The 22,733-nt window shown below is 41.3% G+C and overlaps 2 protein-coding genes across 2 annotated transcripts; both read right to left on the bottom strand.

Moving 5' to 3' along the window:
- Window positions 1-6,392: 6,392 nt before the first annotated feature.
- LOC139643682 (E3 ubiquitin/ISG15 ligase TRIM25-like) lies at window positions 6,393-8,770 on the bottom strand. Its single transcript, XM_071518909.1, has one exon. It carries the CDS (start codon window positions 8,758-8,760, stop codon window positions 7,096-7,098), a length of 1,665 nt encoding a protein of 554 aa, XP_071375010.1. The 5' UTR covers window positions 8,761-8,770; the 3' UTR covers window positions 6,393-7,095.
- A 10,711-nt stretch (window positions 8,771-19,481) lies between these two features.
- On the bottom strand, window positions 19,482-22,268 carry LOC139643797 (E3 ubiquitin/ISG15 ligase TRIM25-like). The gene has a single exon (XM_071519069.1). The coding sequence runs from the start codon at window positions 22,223-22,225 to the stop codon at window positions 20,558-20,560; it is 1,668 nt and encodes a 555-aa protein (XP_071375170.1). The 5' UTR covers window positions 22,226-22,268; the 3' UTR covers window positions 19,482-20,557.
- Window positions 22,269-22,733: the final 465 nt, after the last annotated feature.

The raw sequence follows: 22,733 nt of genomic DNA, 5'->3' as shown, positions 1-22,733 counted from the left end.
ATCATCAGAGATTTGTTAATTACACACGAGATGCGCTGACCGCCCTAGGTGAGCAAACGCAAGCAAACAATGCCACATCCCAAATGGCATGGCAGAATAGAATGGCCTTCGACATGTTGCTAGCAGAGAAGGGTGGGGTTTGCACCATGTTCGGTGATACCTGTTGCACATTCATTCCTAATAACACTGCACCCGATGGCTCCTTCACCAAAGCCATGACAAAGTTGGAAACTTTGGTGGTCGAATTGAAAGAAAATGCCGGAAACGGTAGGTAGGACCCGGACTGGTTCGAGGGCACGTTTGGTAAATGGGGAGCCCTCCTGGCCAAAGTGGGCATAGGTATAGGGTTCCTCCTCTTGGCCATACTAGGATATTGCATCTTTCCTTTTGTCAAAGGACTGCTTCTGAAAACAATTGGACAATACACACGCATATCCCAAATAGATGAATTTTCTGCATATTCCCCAGACTTGTGCCCGATTCCGGATTGGATTCCTCCCTATCAGGGGGTGGACAGTTTTGAAGAAGAAGATAATATTGTGTGAATAATGAATGTGTCACAAATAAGTGAAAGCTTAAACGAATCATTTCCTTATGGGATAAAACATAATCTGTCTGATCATGCCTTGTAAACCTTAAGCCGTGTGCGCTTTACAGATTTCTCTATAGCTAATTTTGAATTGTGTAAAATGTTTTGGGATACAGAAATACACTCAGTGGGACCACTGAAGTGTGAAAGAATTTCTTATCTATTAAGAGGGCAATATTGTTTGTGTTTTAAGGGAAAGATTTTTTATTGGACACATTTTTACTATACTTTTAAATGATGATGTGTTATGGTGCTCTCATACAGACCTAAGAAGAGCTGGAGCCACACTTAGTGACTCAGGTATCAACAAAAACAGCATTTATGCATTATTGTGTGTGTTAACATACCAGACATTAGTCTGAGAAGGGTTTCTTAACCCCCAGATATTTTAATGCCAGATTTCTTATACATCTGAGGAGGTTTCTTAGAACCTGGGGTTTCTTAACACCGTTACTTTTATATTTTCATACATTTGTATTTTTATAATTGTGTGAGCATTTATATGCTCATAGCGGGGAGTTGTGCTGGAAAAATACAACTTCGACTGTGTACTGTAATGTAAGAGTGGAAAACTACTAAGTGTCTGTATAATCACTTGTGTGACAAGGCCACAACAAGGCCACGACAGGTCACGTTGTGTCCGCATGAGCAGAACCAGTTGAACGAGATCACCGCTCCCCAAGTGTCAGCTTGTCTGCTGTCTAGAGATAAGGGATAGGAGGAAGCTGTGATTGAGGTGTAGGTGTGAAACTGTTAGACTGTCTGAGGCGTAAATAGACAGATGACACGACTGGAGGAGATTATACTTTGTAGCAGTTCCTTTTCTTACAGGCTCACTGAGGTGTATAAATATACTGTGCTGAGAGCAGATCATTGCTCATTGCTGCGGAGACCTTTGCTCTCTGTATTCTTGAGCCCATTTCTAAATGCTAAAATAAAACCAGAAAGACAAGTTTGTTGTTGCTCTCCTTTATTGCAGAATTTCCACAACAGATAGATAGATAGATAGATAGATAGATAGATATCAAAGGAAGGAGGCAAGGACCTTGATTTATAAAATAACCTGCACCAAATCTGTGCTCATATGTGTCACATGACATATCACTCATATGTATGACTGAACAAAATCTTCACATTCTATGCGATTCCCAAACTTGACCTGGAAATGATCAGATTAATTCTTCATGGTTTTCCAGGCTTTTCAGGCCTGTGGAAGTGAGCAAGTGCACAAAGACAATGTTGCTTGTAAAAAGCAACAAATGATTGAAAAGTGGGAGGTTGCAGCTTAGTCCTCCATGACAAAGCTGTTTCAGTGAAGAAAGTTACAAGGATAGAGGTTGATTGGTAAATGTTATCCATTCACACTGTCCTTCAGTCTTTCCATCTAAACATTCACTTCATTCATACATTTAACCAGTTCCATTAACAACAGGATTGTCCTTCATTCTTTCCATCTTCACTAGTGTTTCTTCTTTGGTAACACTGCTGCTTCATTTGACTTTTGATTCCACATCTGCTCTAAACAGTAAAGGTCCTATATGTAACTTTTACAAAGTTTTTTATTGCCAATGTGTGAACGGGTTGTAACGTAACTTAAAAAATGAGACCTCAGCCGACTTTCTCCGTTGCCTGTAACAGTGTGTAAAGCTACATTCTGTGTGAAGGACTCGGGCCGTTTTTTCCGGGAGAGTCCAACGGATGTGACGTTATGCGCGCTCCCGTGGCTAGTCTCTTCAGCTTCACTACTTCTATAGCTTGCTTGCTCGTAACGTAATACTTGGATATGTTACGCTGGGAGAGTGGATATGTTAGTTGGCTAGCTTGCCAAATCACTTCACCAGCTAACGTGATCCATGATACTAAATTATGTTACTTACTAATTACTAGCCAAGAGCGATGCAAGGCAGCGGCGCACACGGGACAAGTTTGCCTTCAGGGCTTTCTGGTAGAAAGCCTTAGGGTAACCCTAACCCCTACCTAAACCATAACCGTGGATTTCTGTCAGAAAGGCTTTCTGGCAGAAAGCCCTGAAGGCAAACTTCTCCCGTGTGCGGCAGCGGCGGCCAAATAACGTTATCTAACTGTACACAAAGCTATGCTAAGTTTAGCCAGCTAGCTGTAACTTAGCTACGCTGCATGGATCTGGCGTTTGTACAGTGAACTACAATGCTGATTTACAGTAACGGTGAAATAAACAATGGTAAGCTGTAATGACACAGCAAGGTGAACTACAGTCATTCAAGAAATGATGAATACATATAACATTACATATTCTGTGTAGTTCACTAACAGTTAGCGTTATTGCAGATAACAGATAGCGACATTGCTGAGCCTCACGGTGAAACTATTGCTGTTTTCACATATGAAAACTGGCTAGCAAGCTAACGCCAACCTATAATGTTATAAATACAGCCAATGTAACGTTATCACCCGACAAAGTTCACACATAGTCACAGTTCCTCCTCACAAAAACACAGCACTGAAAACATACTTAACCTACATATAACTTCAATTAATAGCCCGAGAGAGAGAGAGAGAGAGAGAGAGAGATTTTTTCTTCCACAATTAGGAAGAAAAAACTAAATTACAACAACAAACGATTGGAGGAAATTGAAAATGCCTTAGATCAAAATCAATTTTGGGAAATGTGGAATAGCTTGGGCACCACAAAACCGCAAGCATCACCTATTCAAGATGCTGACATCTGGATAAATCATTTTGAAAATCTCTATAAAGATGTCCCACTAAATAAAATGAGTCAATATCTCATCAAAGAAAAACTCCAAATATTAGAATCAACAATTAAAAACAACCAAAACCCACTGGACTTCCCAATTACACAGGAAGAATTGGCCAAAAATATTAAATGTCTCCAAACAAAAAAAGCCTGCGGACCAGACAGAATTAGAAATGAAATGCTCAAAAATAGCACTCCTGAACTGCAAGATGTGGTGCTAAAGCTATTCAACATCATACTGTGTTCTGGCTGTTTTCCTGACACCTGGTCTCAAGGCCTGATTTCTCCCATCTATAAATCTGGGGACAAAATGGACCCCAATAACTACCGTGGGATCTGTGTCAGTAGCTGCCTGGGGAAATTACTCTGTAGTATCCTAAATAAAAGAATACTAAATTTCCTTGACCAACATAATGTAATCAGTAAAAATCAAATTGGCTTTATCCCCAAACATCGGACCACAGATCATATATATACCCTCCACACGCTCATTCAAACACATGTACACCGAACGAAAAATGGACAAATATTCACTTGTTTCATTGATTTCAAAAAAGCGTTTGATTCTATCTGGCAAGATGGACTCTATTACAGACTTCTTAAGTGTGGTATAGGGGGAAAGATCTATGATATTATTAAATCAATGTACTTAGAAAACAAATGCAGTATCAAAATTGGAAACAAACGTACCAAATTCTTCACCCAAAGACGAGGCGTCCGCCAAGGATGCAACCTGAGTCCAACACTGTTTAATATCTATATAAATGAACTGGCAGTACAGTTGGACCAAAGTGCAGCTCCAGGTCTTTTTCTCCTAGACAGAGAAGTTAAATGCCTGTTTTATGCAGATGATTTGGTTTTGCTGTCTCCAACAAAACAAGGGCTCCAGCAACAATTAGACGTGCTACAAGAATACTGCCACAACTGGGCCCTGGCAGTAAATCTAAAGAAAACCAATATCATGATCTTCCAAAAGAAGCCCAGGTGTCAGGAGACCAGACACCAGTTTACCATAGGAAGTACCACTATAGACCACACCATGAGCTACACCTACCTCGGTCTTACAATTACAGCCTCAGGGAGTTTCAGCTTGGCAGTGAATGCACTAAAAGAAAAAGCTCGAAGAGCCCTTTATGCAATAAAAACAAAACTTTATAATATCCAAATTCCGATTAAAATCTGGCTTAAAATATTTGACAGTGTGATCAAGCCTATTGTGCTTTATGGTAGTGAAGTATGGGGTCCACTCAGTCATCACAGCTACACTCAATGGGACAAACACCCAACAAAAGCCTTACATGCAGAATTCTGCCGCAACGTCCTCCATATTCAAAGGAAAACACCTACAAATGCATGTAGAGCAGAACTAGGTAGATATCCATTAGCAATTAACATCCACAAACAGGCACTAAAATTTTGGAACCACCTAAGATCTAGCCCTAAAGAGAGCCTCCACTTTAAAGCCTTTCAAACCCAAGAGCTGAACCCACAACAGAGTCCGCTGTGTCAGTTGGTGCTGAGACAAACTGCTCCTGCACAGAGAAACCCAGACCAGGCTCACACAAACACTGCTTTCCAAACACCAATTTGAGTTAACCAAATTATTAAGCAATACAAAGAAACCTATTTGGAACATTGGAATAAAGAAACTAAAAGCCAAAGTAGATTAGAATGTTATCTGACCCTAAACAGAGAATATAAATTGGCAGAATATCTCTCTACTGTCAGAGATAGGAAACAGAGACAGATCCTCACCAGATACAGGCTCAGTGACCACCAATTGGCAATCAGGAAGACATAAGAAATCATGGCAACCAAAAGACAACAGAACATGTGGTCACTGTTCGACAGGTGAGGTCGAGACGGAGATGCACTTCCTCCTAAAATGTGAAAAATTCAAATCAGCCAGAGAAATCTACTTTAACAAGTTCAACTCCCAAGTCTCCCACTTCAGAGAGCTTGATGATCAATCAAAGCTGCGACTTCTACTAGGAGAGGGAAACACAGCAGACCTAGCGGCTCAGTTTGTAGAAACTTGCCACAACCTGAGGAACAGTGAGTGACCAATACACTTTTATTTTATTTTATTTATTTTTCTCTTTGAATGTTATTGTGTACTGCATATAAAATGTGTGTAACCCTTGTTACCAACAAACATTAATTCCTTCACATAGTTTACTGATCCTCACTCTGTGATGGAGGCTCTGGGTACGGGAGCTGAACACGCAGCAACCCAGTTCCTCTGTCCAGGCACTGACTCACACACACACACACACACACACACACACACACCTAGACTGATATTCATCTTGATGCTTTGGCAATATTGTCTGTGAACTTTCATGCCAATAAAGCACATTGAATTGAATTGAATTGAGAGAGAGATGGTAGAGCGAGCTAGAGAGAGAGAGAGAGATGGTCGAGCGAGCTAGAAAGTGAATGAAGAGAGGGAGCGGTAGTAGCGAGAAAGCCGGTGAATCAGAGAAATAAAACATTATTTTCTGATTGTTTCACAGCGGTTACGTTCTAAAGCACAGAGAGAGAGAGGGAGAGAGAGAGAGAGAGCCCTGTATCAAAATAACGGTAGCCTACCTTAGAAAAGATCAACAGAGAAATGTCTTGCTGCTGCTTCTCCTGAGTTTTGTTCAGCAAATTTGACAACTGACAGCTTGAATTTCAGGTCGTACTTTTTTCTCTGTGCCACCATGGCGATCAGCAAATGTGACTGACATTTGAATGCAAGTAAAAAAAAAAAAAAAGAAACTGCTTCCTCATCTATCAACATGATGCCGGTCCATCACGTTCATGTGGTCACTGTTTTGGCCGATACACAGGATGCTCGCTCGCGCCTACGGAGTGCGGGCACATGCGCGAGCACGAGCAACAGGATGCTGACTGCAGTTACCTTAACGGCCACAGGTGTCACTAATTACAAGCATTTTCTGAATCTTACAAACAGTACCTTTAGGACTGCACTTTGTTGTGTTTTAGGGGGAAAATCACCTCAGTTATACTGTCATATTAGTTTCACAATTTCTCTAGCAGAAAAACTCATAGGCTTCCTGGAAAAAACTTTATTCATTTTTGCAAACATTCACTTTGTTCACACATGCACAATCACTAAAGCCTGGTAAAGGACTCTGGTTCAGTCTTTCCATCTACATATTAACTTCATCCACACAATCAATCTGTTAAACCAATATTTCATCACTGTGGAGGAAAACAATGAATGCTCTCCCTATTGATTATAATAATAATGATTACATTTGTAGTTCACTTTTCTCAACAAAGTTACAAGGGGCCGGGAACAAATTCAACATGTTAACAACTATTCAGCTATAATAAAGGGGAGACTCCTAGTGCTGCTCCATTAAGGCCCATGCAGTGGAACAGAAATAGCAGAAAATATTACAGCAACAATACAAATATACAACAGACATAAGGACTATATAGACCACACAACAGTTTATGTTTTCATATGAATAAATGTCAGTTTGGATACTCTCTATCACCGACTGATATAACACAAAGAAAAGGAAAGAAAAAGAAAAGAGTGCCACCTACAAAAACTCAAACTGTGTCAACAGAAAATCCAAGGAAAAAGACATGACAGTCCCGCCCACACTGTTTGATTGACAGGTGGGAAGTGGGAAGTGCAGTGCAAAAACACCAAAGGAATCAGCGCTGAGCAACAAAGATGGAGACAAAAAATAATATAAAAAAACGTAAAAACCAGAATCTCACACATTGCTGCTTTAATCACTCCTGTCTACTTGCGCTTACACAACTCAGCAGTGGCTCCATAATAATAAAGCCTAAATCCAGGATGGAGAGGCTGAGTGAATGTGGTCTGGACTCTGTGGAGGAGAGTCATGGTTTCAGAGACTCTGTAGAAGGACAGAATACCTGCTCTGTGATCCAGGTACACTCCTACTCTGGAGGACAGAGGGCCTGGGATGGAAGTTTTGATCTTGTTATGTATGAATTGATAACTATTGTTGTAATAATCTAATGCCCAAGACTTGTCATTGTATCCAAATTGACTTGCATTCCATGTTCTGCTAATGTCTTTATATGCGACTGCTACTGAAACTCCCCTCCCACTCCACTCCACCTCCCAGTAACAACGTCCAGTCAGACTCTCTCTACTCAGGACCTGACCGCAGTTAATGAATCTGTCTGAGTGACTAGAATATAACTGGTCTTCTCTCATTAATGTTGCTTTTCTGTTCCCATCAGACAATGACAGCCGTGTGTCTGCTGTGTTTGGATCCAGTGTGATTTGATGTGAATATTGTAAGAATTCAGCTCTGGTCTTGGGCTCTGGTTGTGGCAGTAAAACATCCACTTCAGTCACTGTCCATGAGATCTTAGGCCATTCCTCTGTAAGAATGCCCTGTAGTTTATCTCTGGCCTCTGACACAGCTGCAGTCACATCCTCAAAGTAGCGCAGAGGACGGATATTGGTGCCGGGTGAGTCTGTAGATTCACTGAGACGTGACAGCGAGGGGTAACTGTGTAGAAAATGGATGTGATCCTCTGTGTGTGAGAGCTGCTCCAGCTCAGCGTCTTTCCTCCTCAGCTCAGCGATCTCCCGCTTCAGCTTCTCCTGAAGTTCTTCGGCCCGACTCGCTTCCTCTTTCTGCCGGGATCTGATCCGCTCCTTCACATCGGAGCTTCTCTTCCCAATGAACCGGACCAGCTCAGTGAAGATCTTCTCACTGTCCTCCACCGCTTTATCAGCAGAGCGATTGATAGCCTCCGCCTGCTGTTGAAGCACCTTCACGTCTTTCTCTCTGTCCTGGATTCTCTGCTGGATTTGTTGCCGACTCACCCCGAGCTCTTTCTGCCTCTCGGTCCGTTCTGCTGCAGCTGAGACTGTGTCGTGGCCTTCATGTTCATCCATGGAGCAGAGAAGACAGATACACTGCTGAGTACGGCAGAAAACCTTCATCACCTTGTCATGACGAGAGCAGATGTTCTCCTGAAGCTTTACGGTGGCTTCCACCAGCTTGTGTTTCTTTAATGGAGCTACATCATAGTGAGGCTGGAGGTGCTGCTCACAGTAAGAGACCAGACACACCAGACAGGACTTGAGGGCTTTCAGCTTTCTCCCAGTGCAGACATCACAGGCCACATCTCCAGGTCCGGCATAGCAGAGATCAGGAGGAGCAGCTTGAAGTCCTGTCTTCCTCAGTTCCTCCACCAACTCTGCTAACATGGTGTTTTTCACCAGGACAGGCCTTGGTGTGAAGGTCTGTCTGCACTGGGGGCAGCTGTGGATTTTCTTCTGATCCTCTTCATCCCAGCAGCTTTTAATACAGCTCATGCAGTAGCTGTGCCCACAGGGAATAGTCACCGGATCCTTCAGTAGATCCAGACAGATGGAACAGCAGAGTTTTGCCCCGTCCAGCTGAATTCCTCGCTGCGCCATTTCACTTCTCAGTGACAGTGAGTGTCAGATAGTTTCACTTTCTCTCATCAGAAGGAAGTTGGGCTCTGATCCAAACCAAACCTCTGTTCCTTTTCTTCATGTTCATGTGCTGATCTGCAGTGAATGGGCTTGTCAGCTCTTGCACTTCACAACATGCTCTTTACACCCATCTTTAAACTGGCAGATCTGTGAAAGGGGAGGGAACAGGAAATATGTGGGCAGAATGGAACTGGCTGTATTTGACTCCAGGAAGTAAAGGGAGGGGTTATCGGGGTTTGCTTGATTCCAGGAAGAGGAGCGGTTTTGAAGAGGCAGCGTGTGTTTAGCCCTTGTTTACAATATGAAGTGAAGATTATGACAAATAAAAATGGAATAGTTAAACTTGGGGTCAGTGATCTCAATGGGATATTAAAAAAGCACACAACTTTTGCTCTCTCTCTTTCTCTCTCTCTCTCTCTCTCTCTCTCTCTCTCTCTCATGCGTGGGCGTTTGCTGAGTGTGTGGAGAGTGTGTCAAATGGTGGTTGTGTGTTTTTACTTAAAGGTTATCAGGTTTTGCTTCATTTGCTTCAGTTTTATGTGTTCCTGTATGTATAGGCTAGTACACAAATGTTGTGTGTGTGTGTGTGTGTGTGTCTGTGAGAGAGAAGCTACATAATATAATACTGGGTTCTCAGTGGGGTACACACTGAGAACCACATCAGTTTTTCTCCAGGTAAATCCACTGCATTTGCTACTTGAGAGATTAAATTATATTGATTTCTTGGGAAGGTTTAGATTGTTACTCTTAGTTAATAGCACAAATAAAGAAGCTTTTTCAAAATAAATGTTTTTTTTATCTCTAATCTCTCCTCATCTTTTACTTTATTTTTGAATGTTTATAATAATTTAATCTTTGAAACACAATGTATTGTTCATATAGGCTAGGTATTGCAGTAATCGTTACTGTCACTTTAACAAACTCCCTTGCAACAACACACAGTGCTATGGCTTCATCAAATAAGAAACACAAGAGCCAATGAATTAGAATGAGTTCCTGAAAAGAGATGTAGGCCGACGGTTGTAATCAAAACGAATCTGATAAAGAAAATAAAGTCAGTTACAGTGCATATAGGCTAGGTATTGCAGTAATTGTTACTGTCTCTTTAAGAAACTACGCTGCCTGTGTTCTGTCCTTGTGCATTTGTTTACTTACTTACTGAAGGCTAATGTTTATCCGGTATCATATAAATGTATTGTTGATCCTAAAAAAGGACCTTCTTGGAGACATTATGGTGGTTTTTGTTCAGAAAGTTGAACTACATGAAATCACATTGAAATGGTGGTTGCTAATTCACTGCTTTGCAACAAAAACACAACGTTTTTCTTCACAAGTGTGAGATATTCCTTCATCACTTCACACTAGTACAGCAGCTCTTCCTTGGACTTTATGTCTGGGAATGTCTGCTTCAGCACAGGCTTTCATTTTATCATTTTCCATGTTGTCATGTTAAAGACAGACAGTAATGTTGTAGGAAAGCCACAAGGGGGCAGTATCATCATATTTTAGCTGCAGGCTCACACCAGCACTAAATTCATGCTCAAACCTCAAAGCCTTTTCCTTTCTGTCCACTAGGTGGCCTCACTTCATTTCTCAATGTACTAGCTGTATCCCTCCCGAACTCTGACTAAATGATGTTCACTTCACTGTCTACAGGACACAGAATACACATTCACATTCACCAACATAACTTTATGTTTATATACATATTTGGAATACACACTGCTGTATACAGTGATGTAGTGGTAAGTACAAAGGATCATCATATGGCAAACAACCACCGAAAAAAACAAAAATCAAACATATTTTCAGAAATCATTAATTTATTATTTTTTTTCCATTCAAAGACCTTATCTTCATATAACTTTTGAGTTTAACTCTGTAATGTAAACTCTGAATTTATTAATGAATTCATATAGATGTATGCCAGTCTAGAAAGGTGGTAAACTAACAAATAAAAAAGTGGGTAAACGATTGTCACTACAATCCATTAGTGGCTGCCAGCCAAGCAGACACATGATACACAGATATCAGAATCAGAATCAGCTTTATTGGCCAAGTATGTACACATACAAGGAATTTAACTCTGGTTTTTTCGTTGCTCTCAATGTACTTACACAGAATAAATATACAGCTAAAAACAAGGACAACAAGATGAACACTGTGGAGATGCATTAGCAGATGCAGATGAAGCTGGTCATTTTACTGCAGAGAGGAGAGGCTCATCCTCACATTTATTCAAACTGACTGACAGACTGTTACAGGTCATTCCCCTGTCTCTCTCCACTGTAGACGATCCAATAAAGTTGAAAAAGCCATTAAATAAAACAACAGCATGGCTTGTTGGTGCCTCTCTGTTCACTGACTCACACAGTGTAATGCTTATGGCAACACATCCTATGCTGAGGTCACTTCCCTTCACTCGGGAAAAGAAAGTATAATTATTTCAAATTATAAAGAATTATACAATTATTTGGAGATTTTAGATAGATAATGTTGTGGAAATTCTGCAATAAAGGAGAGCAACAACAAACTTGGCGTTGTCGGCAGGATAACTCGAGTGAATCCACCTGGACCTGGAGTGCTGACGGAGGAAGCTGTGCGCACAGTCGGGGTTAGAGTCCCGGTCACCCAACCTCCTCTGACAAACAGAGTGGAGAAGGGGAACATGAAGCCTGAGGACAGAGCCGTGACACCGCAGTTATCCTGAACCTTTGGTGGAAGGAGAGGCACGGCACATTGTCATTTCTGGTAAGGTCAGCTGAGGAAGTGTGTTAAATTAGGAAAACACTGAAAGGAAGATTCTTGCACAGGGTGTATAACTGACGAGTTACTAGGGCAGGTCAGGAGACCGCTAGAGAATCTGGGTATATACCGAGGGGTGAATTAGGGCCACCCAACACCAGTAGGTCAGGAGACCATTAGATGAAAATCTAACAGTACTGGTAGGTCAGGAGACCACAAATTTAAAAGACAAAATGGGATCCAATAATAGTAAAAAATTAAGGGACGTCCAGGAGGAAGAGAGAAAGAATACAAATGGTCCAAATGCCCAGTTTATGGAAAAGTATTTTCCGGGCAGTTGTGGACAGTTGGCGTTATGGGTGAAAGAGTGTGGTTTTCCCCCAGGGTGAAGTTTCAGTGTGAGACAGATAATACAGTTGAAGAAAATGTTAGAACAAAGGGAACAGGAAAGTACTCATACTCATAATAATATGTCTAAGAAAAACCAAAAGACTCACCAGTCGTTTAAAGCTGATTGGAAGGCATTTATGGAATGGCATAATGAAGCTGTGGCCAGGGACAGAAAACTGAGGCAAGGAAAGGTCAAACTAAACTGTCTCAGCGTCTGAAGTATGCAGATCCCGACCTTGACCCAACTCCGCCGCGGACCCAGCCACCACCGCCACCGCCGGAGGAACCAGCGGGACGACAGGAGGTGTTGAACCAACTCAGACGAGGGTGTATCCCAGCCTCAACCCTTTCTACGGTGACCAAGAAAAGATTCAACCCCCTCCATATTCTCCGGTTTCCCCTGGGGCCCTGACAAGGGACCCAGCAGAACTAACCTGCCTCCTCCCATCTCCATCTAAACAAAGGGTTTGAGTCTGTCTTGTGTTTGTGGTGCACCATTAATAAGAATGTGGATTGGATAAATTACATTTATTTTAATCAGTATAGATTTGTTAATTACACACGAGATGCACTGACCCCCCTAGGTGAGCAAACACATGCCACATCCCAAATGGCATGGCAGAATAGAATGGCCTTAGACATGTTGCTAGCAGAGAAGGGTGGGGTTTGCACCATGTTCGGTGATACCTGTTGCACGTTCATTCCTAATAACACTGCACCCGATGGCTCCTTCACCAAAGCCATGACGAAGTTGGAAACTTTGGCGGTCGAATTGAAAGAAAATGCCGGAAACGGTAGGTAGGACCCGGACTGGTTCGAGGGCACGTTTGGCAAATGGGGAGCCCTCCTGGCCAAAGTGGGCATAGGTATAGGGTTCCTCCTCTTGGCCATACTAGGATGTTGCATCTTTCCTTTTGTCAAAGGACTGCTTCTGAAAACAATTGGACAATACACACGCATATCTCAAATAGATGAATTTTCTGCATATTCCCCAGACTTGTGCCCAATTCCGGATTGGATTCCTCCCTATCAGGGGGTGGACAGTTTTGAAGAAGAAGATAATATTGTGTGAATAATGAATGTGTCACAAATAAGTGAAAGCTTAAACAAATTGTTTCCTTATGGGATAAAACATAATCTGTCTGATCATGCCTTGCAAACCTTAAGCCGTGTGCACTTTACAGATTTCTCTATAGCTAATTTTGAATTGTGTAAAATGTTTTGGGATACAGAAATACACTCAGTGGGACCACTGAAGTGTGAAAGAATTTCTTATCTATTAAGAGGGCAATATTGTTTGTGTTTTAAGGGAAAGATTTTTTTTTGGATCATGTGTTCATGCACTCTGGACAAATTTTTACTATACTTTTAAAGTGGATACAGACAACTTTTCAACTTTCCCCCTGTTGTCCCCCTCTAGCGTTTCCAAGTGGTATTGTATGGAATCAGATTTGTGCCAATAGAATCAAACAAAACTTCTTAAATATCAAACAAAAATAAGAATTTGAGAGAGAATAAAACTCACTGAAGCAAAAAAATCTCATCTCAAAAGTAAAACTTATAACTTGAAAACAAATTATTGGTGTGCTTTTGTTTACAGTTCCCTCTGCTTCTTTCTCACTGATCAGACTTTTGCAATCACTGTCGGCTTTGCGGTTACGCTGCCAGCTCTCTCGTTTGCACTGCCTGACTTTTTGTTTGCAGTTCTGATACAAACCTCTCGCGTGAGCGGGTTGTTTCAGGGGTGCGTCCCCATTGGCTAATGAGTTTTTGAGCGACAGCTCAGTGCCCCGGATGTTTCGGACTACACCATAAACAGCAGCACCGGGTATTCCGCTAGCTAACTTACTGGATTAATTCCTACATAAACTGTAAGTATTGATCATATATGTTGTCTGTGCTGTACTAGACGTTTTGTTGTTTTGTTGTGTCAAGTTAGAAATAAAGCTAAGCTTTGCTATGTAAGTTAGCTTTCACCTAATTAACATTAGCTAACTTGCTACCTATAATGATTGCTAGCTAAGTAGCTAAGGCTACATCCACACAATTAGCTGATACTTAGCCTGATCAGCCACCGTCAGTAATCAATACAAACACACATTATTAAACCATTAATCAAACCAATAACTAACAGCAGTCAACGTCAGACAACCTTATCATACTTATATTATAAATTCCTTACGTGTCCGTAAAATCACATAACTCTAGAAACACAAGATAAAAGGCGTCATATGTAGACAGTCCTCTTGTCAACTCGGCATCAAATAATCCCTAAAGATAAACTGTATTTCCGTACAAACTTTACATTTTGGATTTTGTGGATGTAGCCTACTGTGTACATGCGTGTGCCTGAACGGGCACACACCTGTTTTCATTTCTGGTTAGATATGTAAGTGCATGCAATTATAGCTTTTGTTAAAAAGCACCCTAATTTGATATACTTAGAACACAATGGGAACAGGACTTAGGCCCTCCACTTCTAAACGAGACTTGGAATGCAATTCTCGAGCAGATACATGCTTCATCTCCTTGCAGCAGACATGGGCTCATACAATTTAAGATTGTGCATCGTATCCACTTTACAAAAGCCAAATTAGCTAAAATTTACCCAAATCTGGACCCCACCTGTGATAAATGTAAATCTGCACTGGCCACTTTAATTCACATGTTTTGGTCATGCCTTTGTCTGCATGCATTTTGGGATTCAATTTTTAAATCCCTGAGTGAAGCCTATAACATATTAATTGAACCAGATCCTCTGACCGCCATTTTTAGTGTGAAACCAGAGAATGCTACCTGGTCAAGACATATTTATAATGTAGTTGCCTTTACTTGCTTGCTAGCTCGCCGAATTATCCTGTTTAACTGGAAAGATCCTAAACCCCCTTCCCATGCCAGGTGGCTGAAGGACGTTATGTTCCATTTAAAACTAGAAAAGATTAAATTTACCCTAAGGGGGAAAAAGGCTGAGTTCAGGAAAACGTGGACCCCATTTATATCTTATTTCACTACTGTTACTGGGATATCAAATTGGAATGACTCATAGTGCTCTCTTTATGTAGTAATGCAAGAACGTGTGGATCACTGTGTGTAGCTGTATGTATGATTCCATTCTCTTTCTTTTTTTTCTCTCTAGTTATACATCTTTGTGTAATTTCCTTTATTATTGCCATTGTTATTATTATTTTTTTTAGTCAGTAGTGGACAGTTGTAGCCCACTGGGATGGGACTGGGGGTAGGACTGGGTGGTGGGGTGGATTGGGAGGATGAGTAGGAGAGATCAGGGGGTTGGGAAAGGGGAGGGCAGTTTTATATTTTGTATATTATATGATGATCTTGTATTATGTATACCAGAACCTTTTGAAAATTCAATAAAGAGATGTTTAAAAAAAAAAAAAATTATTAAAAAAAAAAAAAATTTGTTTGCCATGGGAATCAGTGGAGGCTGAGTGAGGCATTAGCCAATGGAGCTGTCCATTGTTATCTTAACTGTCATCTTCTTCTCTCTGTAGAAAAATGTAACCTTGTGGGACCTGAGCAGGACCCGAACAGACCTACGATGCAGTCCCAGGTAGGCCAGTATATGGTCTATTATAACAGGTTATGATCCAGCTAATACATCACAATGTCACTAACGCTACAAGTTTGCACCTATGATCCAAGTTAAGAACTGAACAAAAGCAAGCAAAATAAATGTATGATTTGCTCTCTGGTGTAGTTTGTGTGGTTGGTTTGTCCAAGCTACCGAATTTTAGCATTATTTAAAGTTTGCGGAACAGACTACAGGAATCAGCATACTAATACACCTCTGATATGTTGTTACATAAATTTAATTGTGCCCTCTCCTCTCTATTTTGCTCCATTCTGTCCCTCAACATACTCCTCCTGTCCCCTTATCGCTCTCTCTTCTTCTCTCCCTCTCCTCCAGTACTTGTCTCTGGATGGCTGCTGTCTCATCAGCCTGTGTGTTCCAGTGGAGTTGGTCAGGACAGTCCTGCTGCACCTGTAGCAGCACCTCCCCTCCTCCTCCTGCCTGCCTGACCTTTTGTGCTCCCACTGACACAGAAAACACCTCCGGCTGCACCAAGGAGACGCAGCAGGCCTGGAGCTGACACCAAACAAACCCAAAATATTGCCAATGATAATAGAATTTAACAGATTTTTTTCACTAGCAAAACTTGCATTTGAGTTGCATAATGCAAACCTGTCTTAATACACGGTTTACACAGGACTCCATTTGATCAGAGAATTTGATATTTATGTCATGGCCACATGTTGTGAGGCGACTCACCTTTGATCCAGTGTAGTTGAATCTTAAATCAGGGTGTGCAGCATCATAATAATGACTACAAGCAATACTATCTCTACATTGAGGCAACAGCATGTTCATTAACTTGGACTATGTGGTCTAGATATGTGGCTTTAGTCAATATTGTCAGAAAGTACTCACAAAGAAGACATTCAAAAATGTATCAGTATATATTCTTGTAACACTGGCTTGTATAATTAAAAACGCTGTTAGTAACACAATAATGATATTTGTGACTTGAAAAACATGTAATTAGATGTTGGAAATGCTGCTGTAATAACCAAGGTAAGATGGAGAAAAGTAATTTGAGGGCAGTTCACTACAATGTGATGATGACAGATAAGACAATTTGTTATATGTAATGTAAAGTAATACACATTTATTTCAAAATAAAAGTGTTACAATGGGCTAAACATTCTAAGCCATATTAAGCATTACTAGATAGTCTCAGATACAAATAAGACCAATCATCTATGGACTGAAACACTAATTTGTAATAGCTCCAGTCCATAGAGGGCAGCTGTAATTTGTCAGTACAAGGTAAGATTCAGCAAGGGGAAGACATCTACTGTAGGTGTTACTGTAACAAAGTGAACATGCTTACTTCCATTATATGAACCAAGCTCCTGGTTTGTTAAAAGATTTATCATCAGAAAGGATCACAAACAACAAAAAGTGATCTTAAACAAAAAACATGCCACCGGAGCATATAAAACTGCCTCGCTTGATGTGCTGAAAGTGAGATAAAAAAAAAAGATGGGGATGCTTGTATCATACCTTACAACCGTCTTTGATGAGTACCCAAATAAGTAAATTGTATACACTATGAACAACACTATGTCTGAATACATAGCAATTTACTAGTGAAAAGGCCAGAACACAGCATAAATAAGTTAATTTCTCTTTGCACAAACACTGGGAGCATTTTCCAGAGAAGTGTCATGTTCCTGAAGAGCAGGAGTTTCTGTAACAGAAGAAAGTTCAGTAAGTATCTGAGGCTTAGTGTCTTACAGAGAACAGTTTGCATACAAACATCAACATCATGATGATTACATGACATGGTGAAAACATTCATTTGTGAAGCACTTACTACAGTGCACAGGTGAAAAAGATGTTACCAAGTCATTGCTGTCTGGCCAATGTATGAACCATCTCACATTGAAAATGCTCTACATTAAGTTCAAACTAAACCAGAGGGGTATTCCACAAAGGAGGCTAAAAGTGGGAAATACTGACTAGTTACCTCTAACAAATCAATTTTGAATTAATTGGTTCCACAAAGCCAACGTAATCAGGGTAATTCAAGGCTGTTTTGAACAATCAAGATAATTGTGTACTATAGTATACATATAGCTATACTTTTAAATTACACATTCATGTCTGAGTGTTTAACCTATGCATGTGCAAACATTTCATATGTATGTATATGAGTATACAGGAGTATACATGTATGTGTTTAATGGTTTAATAATGTGTGTTTGTATTGATTACTGACGGTGGCTGATCAGGCTAAGTATCAGCTAATTGTGTGGATGTAGCCTTAGCTACTTAGCTAGCAATCATTATAGGTAGCAAGTTAGCTAACGTTAATTAGGTGAAAGCTAACTTGCATAGAAAAGCTTAGCTTTATTTCTAACTTGACACAACAAAACAACAAAACGTCTAGTACTGCACAGACAACATATATGATCAATACTTACAGTTTATGTAGGAATTAATCCAGTAAGTTAGCTAGCGGAATGCCCGGTGCTGCTGTTTATGTTGTAGTCTGAAACATCCGGGGCACTGAGCTGTCGCTCAAAAACTCATTAGCCAATGGGGACGCACCCCTGAAACAACCCGCTCACGCGAGAGGTTTGTATCAGAACTGCAAACAAAAAGTCAGGCAGTGCAAACGAGAGAGCTGGCAGTGTAACCGCAAAGCCGACAGTGATTGCAAAAGTCTGATCAGTGAGAAAGAAACAGAGGGAACTGTAAACAAAAGCACACCAATAATTTGTTTTCAAGTTATAAGTTTTACTTTTGAGATGAGATTTTTTTGCTTCAGTGAGTTTTATTCTCTCTCAAATTCTTATTTTTGTTGATATTTAAGAAGTTTTGTTTGATTCTATTGGCACAAATCTGATTCCATAGTATTGTTGTTTGCGCTGCTGTTGCAAAGACAACTGGATCGCTTTCTGTTAGAGCCTAGCTCTGTGCAATAGAACAAACCATCTGTCTGCTTATCAACTCCTTGATCAACACAATATAGTAACTTTCACCACTGCTCATTTTAGAAAGGCCACTGCAAGAAAACGTATTCGTTGTTTAGATTATCAAACGGACAATGGATCATTTGTTTGTTTCTGGCTGCTAGCGTTAGCGTTAGCAACATTGCTAACGCTAGCTACGATAGCTAACGCTAGCAGCCAGAAACAAACATCTAACTATGTTTGTTCTAGAAACAAACATAGATGTATGTTTCTGGCTGGTCCTGCTTCCTTGTAGCTCCTGGTTCGTTTTCTGGCTGCTAGCGGCTAACGCTACCGCTAGCAGCCAGAAACGTTAGCAACATGCCTAATGCTACCACCAGCAGCCTGCTACTGTCCAAACTACTAAGTTACTGTCCAAAGCAAGAAACAATCCCAATTTGAACTAGAGACCCCGATCTCAGTGCTATGATAGAGGGTAGTGTTTCCACTGTCACTGCGGTTGTTCCACCGTCCGCCATTTCCGCTACTGGGGATAGCTACCTTTTTTCTTTTTTTTTTTTTTTTTTTTACTGGGGATAGCTACCGGACCTCTGTTGGTTGCGCAATGGATGACGCACTTCCTTTGTGCCATAAGTCGAGCCTTCCTTCTCCCGGGAGATCATACCAAGGAGGTTCTATATTAACTGGAGGCTGAACGGAAAAATGGCCGCCCATTCATTTGAACGTAAGCTGCTCACCCAGCGCATACGCCAAAAAAGTTTTTTTCTTCCTGGTTTACTTCCATGATGTGCGATGTGATGTGTGATGTGATCAAAGGAAGGAGGCAAGGACCTTGATTTATAAAATAACCTGCATCAAATCTGTGCTCATATGTGTCACATGACATCACTCATATGTGTGACTGAACAACATTTTTTCACACATTTTATGCGATTCCCAAACTTGACCTGGAAATGATCAGATGAATTGGATGGAAGAAAACCTGTTTATTGAACAAGTGCACAAAGACAATGTTGCTTGTAAAAAGCAACAAATTGAAAAGTGGGAGGTTGCCAGCTTAGTCCTCCATGACAAAGCTGTTTCAGTGAAGAAAGTTACAAGGATAGAGATTGATTGGTAAATGTTATCCATTCACACTGTCCTTCAGTCTTTCCATCTAAACATTCACTTCATTCATACATTTAACCAGTTCCATTAACAACAGGATTGTCCTTCATTCTTTCCATCTTCACTAGTGTTTCTTCTTTGGTAACACTGCTGCTTCATTTGACTTTTGATTCCACATCTGCTCTAAACATTAAGACTGCACTTTGTTGTGTTTTAGGGGGAAATGGCCTCAGTTATACTGTCATATTAGTTTCACATTTTCTCTAGCAGCTTTCATAGACTTCCTGAAATGAATACACAAGAAATATGTCATTTATTCTTGGAAAAAACTTTATTCATTTTTGCAAACATTCACTTTGTTCACACATCCAGTCACTAAAGCCTGGTAAAGGACTCTGGTTCAGTCTTTCCATCTACATATTAACTTCATCCACACAATCAATCTGTTAAACCAGTATGTCATCACTGTGGAGGAAAACAATGAATGCTCTCCCTGATTATAATAATAATGATTACATTTGTAGTGCACTTTTCTCAACAAAGTTACAAGGGGCCGGGAACAAAATCAACATATTAACAACTTTTCAGCTATAATAAAGGGGAGACTTCTAGTGCTGCTCCATTAAGGTCCATGCAGTGGAACAGAAATAGCAGAAAATATTACAGCAACAATACAAATATGCAACAAACATAAGAACTATATAGACCACGCAACAGTTTATGTTTTCATATGAATAAATGTCAGTTTGGATACTCTCTATCACTGACTGATATAACACAAAGAAAAGGAAAGAAAAAGAAAAGAGCGCCACCTACAGAAAGTCAAACTGCATCAACAGAAAATCCAAGGAAAAAGACGTCACAGTCCCGCGCACACTGTTTGATTGACAGGTGGGAAGTGCAGTGCAAAAACACCAAAGCAATGAGCACTGAGCAACAAAGACGGAGACAAAAAATAATTTTAAAAAAACATAAAAAACAGAATCTCACACATTGCTGCTTTAATCACTCCTGTCTACTTGAGCTTACACAACTCAGCAGTGTTTCCAGTATAATAACCAAGCCAAAATCCAGGATGGAGAGGCTGAGTGAATGTGGTCTGGACTCTGTGGAGGAGAGTCATGGTTTCAGAGATGCTGTAGAAAGACAGAATACCTGCTCTGTGATCCAGGTACACTCCTACTCTGGAGGACAGAGGGCCTGGGATGGAAGTTTTTATCTTGTTATGTATGAATTGATAACTATTGTTGTAATAATCTAATGCCCAAGACCTGTCATTGTATCCAAATTGACTTGCATTCCATGTTCTGCTAATGTCTTTATATGCGACTGCTACTGAAACTCCCCTCCCACTCCACTCCACCTCCCAGTAACAACGTCCAGTCAGACTCTCTCTACTCAGGACCTGACAGTTAATAATGAATCTGTCTGAGTGACTAGAATATAACTGGTCTTCTCTCATTAATGTTGCTTTTCTGTTCCCATCAGACAATGACAGCCGTGTGTCTGCTGTGTTTGGATCCAGTGTGATTTGATGTGAATATTGTAAGAATTCAGCTCTGGTCTTGGGCTCTGGTTGTGGCAGTAAAACATCCACTTCAGTCACTGTCCATGAGATCTTAGGCCATTCCTCTGTAAGAATGCCCTGTAGTTTATCTCTGGCCTCTGACACAGCTGCAGTCACATCCTCAAAGTAGCGCAGAGGACAGATATTGGTGCCGGGTGAGTCTGTAGATTCACTGAGACATGACAGCGAGGGGTAACTGTGTAGAAAATGGATGTGATCCTCTGTGTGTGAGAGCTGCTCCAGCTCAGCGTCTTTCCTCCTCAGCTCAGCGATCTCCCGCTTCAGCTTCTCCTGAAGTTCTTCGGCCCGACTCGCTTCCTCTTTCTGCCGGGATCTGATCCGTTCCTTCACATCGGAGCTTCTCTTCCCAATGAACCGGACCAGCTCGGTGAAGATCTTCTCACTGTCCTCCACCGCTTTATCAGCAGAGCCATTGATAGCCTCCGCCTGCTGCTGAAGCACCTTCACGTCTTTCTCTCTGTCCTGGATTCTCTGCTGGATTTGTTGCCGACTCACCCCGAGCTCTTTCTGCCTCTCGGTCCTTTCTGCTGCAGCTGAGACTGTGTTGTGGCCTTCATGTTCATCCATGGAGCAGAGAAGACAGATACACTGCTGAGTACGGCAGAAAACCTTCATCACCTTGTCATGACGAGAGCAGATGTTCTCCTGAAGCTTTACGGTGGCTTCCACCAGCTTGTGTTTCTTTAATGGAGCTACATCATAGTGAGGCTGGAGGTGCTGCTCACAGTAAGAGACCAGACACACCAGACAGGACTTGAGGGCTTTCAGCTTTCTCCCAGTGCAGACATCACAGGCCACATCTCCAGGTCCGGCATAGCAGAGATCAGGAGGAGCAGCTTGAAGTCCTGTCTTCCTCAGTTCCTCCACCAACTCTGCTAACATGGTGTTTTTCACCAGGACAGGCCTTGGTGTGAAGGTCTGTCTGCACTGGGGGCAGCTGTGGATTTTCTTCTGATCCTCTTCATCCCAGCAGCTTTTAATACAGCTCATGCAGTAGCTGTGCCCACAGGGAATAGTCACCGGATCCTTCAGTAGATCCAGACAGATGGAACAGCAGAGTTTTGCCCCGTCCAGCTGAATTCCTCGCTGCGCCATTTCACTTCTCAGTGACAGTGAATGTCAGATAGTTTCACTTTCTCTCATCAGAAGGAAGTTGGGCTCTGATCCAAACCAAACCTCTGTTCCTTTTCTTCATGTTCATGTGCTGATCTGCAGTGAATGGGCTTGTCAGCTCTTGCACTTCACAACATGCTCTTTACACCCATCTTTATACTGGCAGATCTGTGAAAGGGGAGGGAACAGGAAATATGTGGGCAGAATGGAACTGGCTGTATTTGACTCCAGGAAGTAAAGGGAGGGGTTATCGGGGTTTGCTTGATTCTAGGAAGAGGAGCGGTTTTGAAGAGGCAGCGTGTGTTTAGCCCTTGTTTACAATATGAAGTGAAGATTATGACAAATAAAAATGGAATAGTTAAACTTGGGGTCAGTGATCTCAATGGGATATTAAAAAAGCACACAACTTTTGCTCTCTCTCTTTCTCTCTCTCTCTCTCTCTCTCTCTCTCTCTCATGCGTGGGCGTTTGCTGAGTGTGTGGAGAGTGTG

This window comes from Centroberyx affinis, unplaced genomic scaffold, assembly GCF_046629955.1.
Source record: "Centroberyx affinis isolate AG114_WGS23_722 - 3 ecotype Tasmania unplaced genomic scaffold, CSIRO-AGI_Caff_v1 ptg000053l_1, whole genome shotgun sequence".
Classification (NCBI taxonomy): domain Eukaryota; kingdom Metazoa; phylum Chordata; class Actinopteri; order Beryciformes; family Berycidae; genus Centroberyx; species Centroberyx affinis.
Note: the sequence above shows the minus strand (reverse complement) of the source record. Positions and strands in the feature narration are given on the sequence as shown.

Excerpts from the sequence above, each read along its gene's own strand:
- LOC139643682 (XM_071518909.1), bottom strand. The coding sequence starts at position 8,760 with ATGGCGCAGCGAGGAATTCAGCTGGACGGGGCAAAACTCTGCTGTTCC.
- LOC139643797 (XM_071519069.1), bottom strand. The coding sequence starts at position 22,225 with ATGGCGCAGCGAGGAATTCAGCTGGACGGGGCAAAACTCTGCTGTTCC.